Source organism: Kryptolebias marmoratus, linkage group LG9, assembly GCF_001649575.2.
Source record: "Kryptolebias marmoratus isolate JLee-2015 linkage group LG9, ASM164957v2, whole genome shotgun sequence".
In the NCBI taxonomy this organism is placed as follows: Eukaryota; Metazoa; Chordata; class Actinopteri; order Cyprinodontiformes; family Rivulidae; genus Kryptolebias; species Kryptolebias marmoratus.
In genome coordinates this window covers 14,145,627-14,146,512 of record NC_051438.1, presented here as the reverse complement: position 1 = coordinate 14,146,512, position 886 = coordinate 14,145,627, and the positions used below count along the sequence as shown (strand labels likewise).

General features: G+C 46.4%; 1 protein-coding gene across 1 annotated transcript in view; it reads right to left on the bottom strand.

The window, feature by feature from the left end:
- The window catches only part of fhdc2 (FH2 domain containing 2), a 12,895-nt gene that overhangs the window by 9,160 nt on the left and 2,849 nt on the right, over positions 1-886 (bottom strand). Inside the window, exons 3-4 of the mRNA XM_037977368.1 lie at positions 608-886; positions 470-531 (exon numbers count right to left, since the gene is read on the bottom strand). The exon at positions 608-886 is cut by the window's right edge and continues 1 nt beyond it. Coding sequence (XP_037833296.1) covers positions 470-531; positions 608-886 — 341 coding nt within the window. The remainder of the gene's footprint in view (positions 1-469; positions 532-607) is intronic.

Genomic DNA, 886 nt, shown 5'->3' with positions numbered 1-886 from the left:
CAGTGATTTATAAACTAACAACAGTATTTTAAAGTCTATTCTTTGAGCTACAGGGAGCCAGTGTAGGGACTTTAAAACTGGTGTTATGTGCTCTATCTTCCTGGTTTTAGTGAGAACACGAGCAGCAGCGTTCTGGATCAGCTGCAGAGCAGTCTTGAGTGATTTGGACAAAAAGCCTGCCACAGTGAAGTGCACCAAACTCTTAGAAACATGGCAGCAGATCTTGATTACGTTCCGAGATAATTACTTCATCCATTAGGGGTCAAAACGTGAAGACATACTAATTAACTGGTTCACAAAGACCAGTTTAATGTCTTAAAAGTGATTGTTTTGTCAAACAAAAAGGTCAGAACAACAAAAGTGTATACATTACAAGGAACTGGTTGACCTTTACCTTTGATAAACTTGAAACTTTGGACATTTTAATTGACCAAACATGTCAAAACTAATAAGAAATTAAGACACTTACGTTTTGAACTGGCGTAGAAATATTCCAATATTCATACTGCGTTTGGAATCCAACAGGGAAATCTGTAAAGAAGCAAAGATGTGAGGCCAAGAAAACGGAAAGAAAGACACTTTGCCGATGCCATTCCGATGGTCTGACCTCTTCAGGACTGTCTTGTGGCGATCTGCAGCGTAGCAGCGCAGACCGCCGCCTCACGGCGCCCGCTGTGACCCTCAGCTTGCTGTCCTTCTGACCAAACAGCTCATCCAGAGAATGGAGGTCTATGGGGAACTCGTCCTCGCCGGGGGCAGCCCCGTTCCACACGCTCTTCCTCCCCTCCACCTTCTCCTTGGGGATGCGCTCCCAGTTCAGCTTCCTCAGCCGACTCTGGCGGGCACTGTCTGCCCGGCTAAACGGCGAGGAGGCCACAGGTGGAGG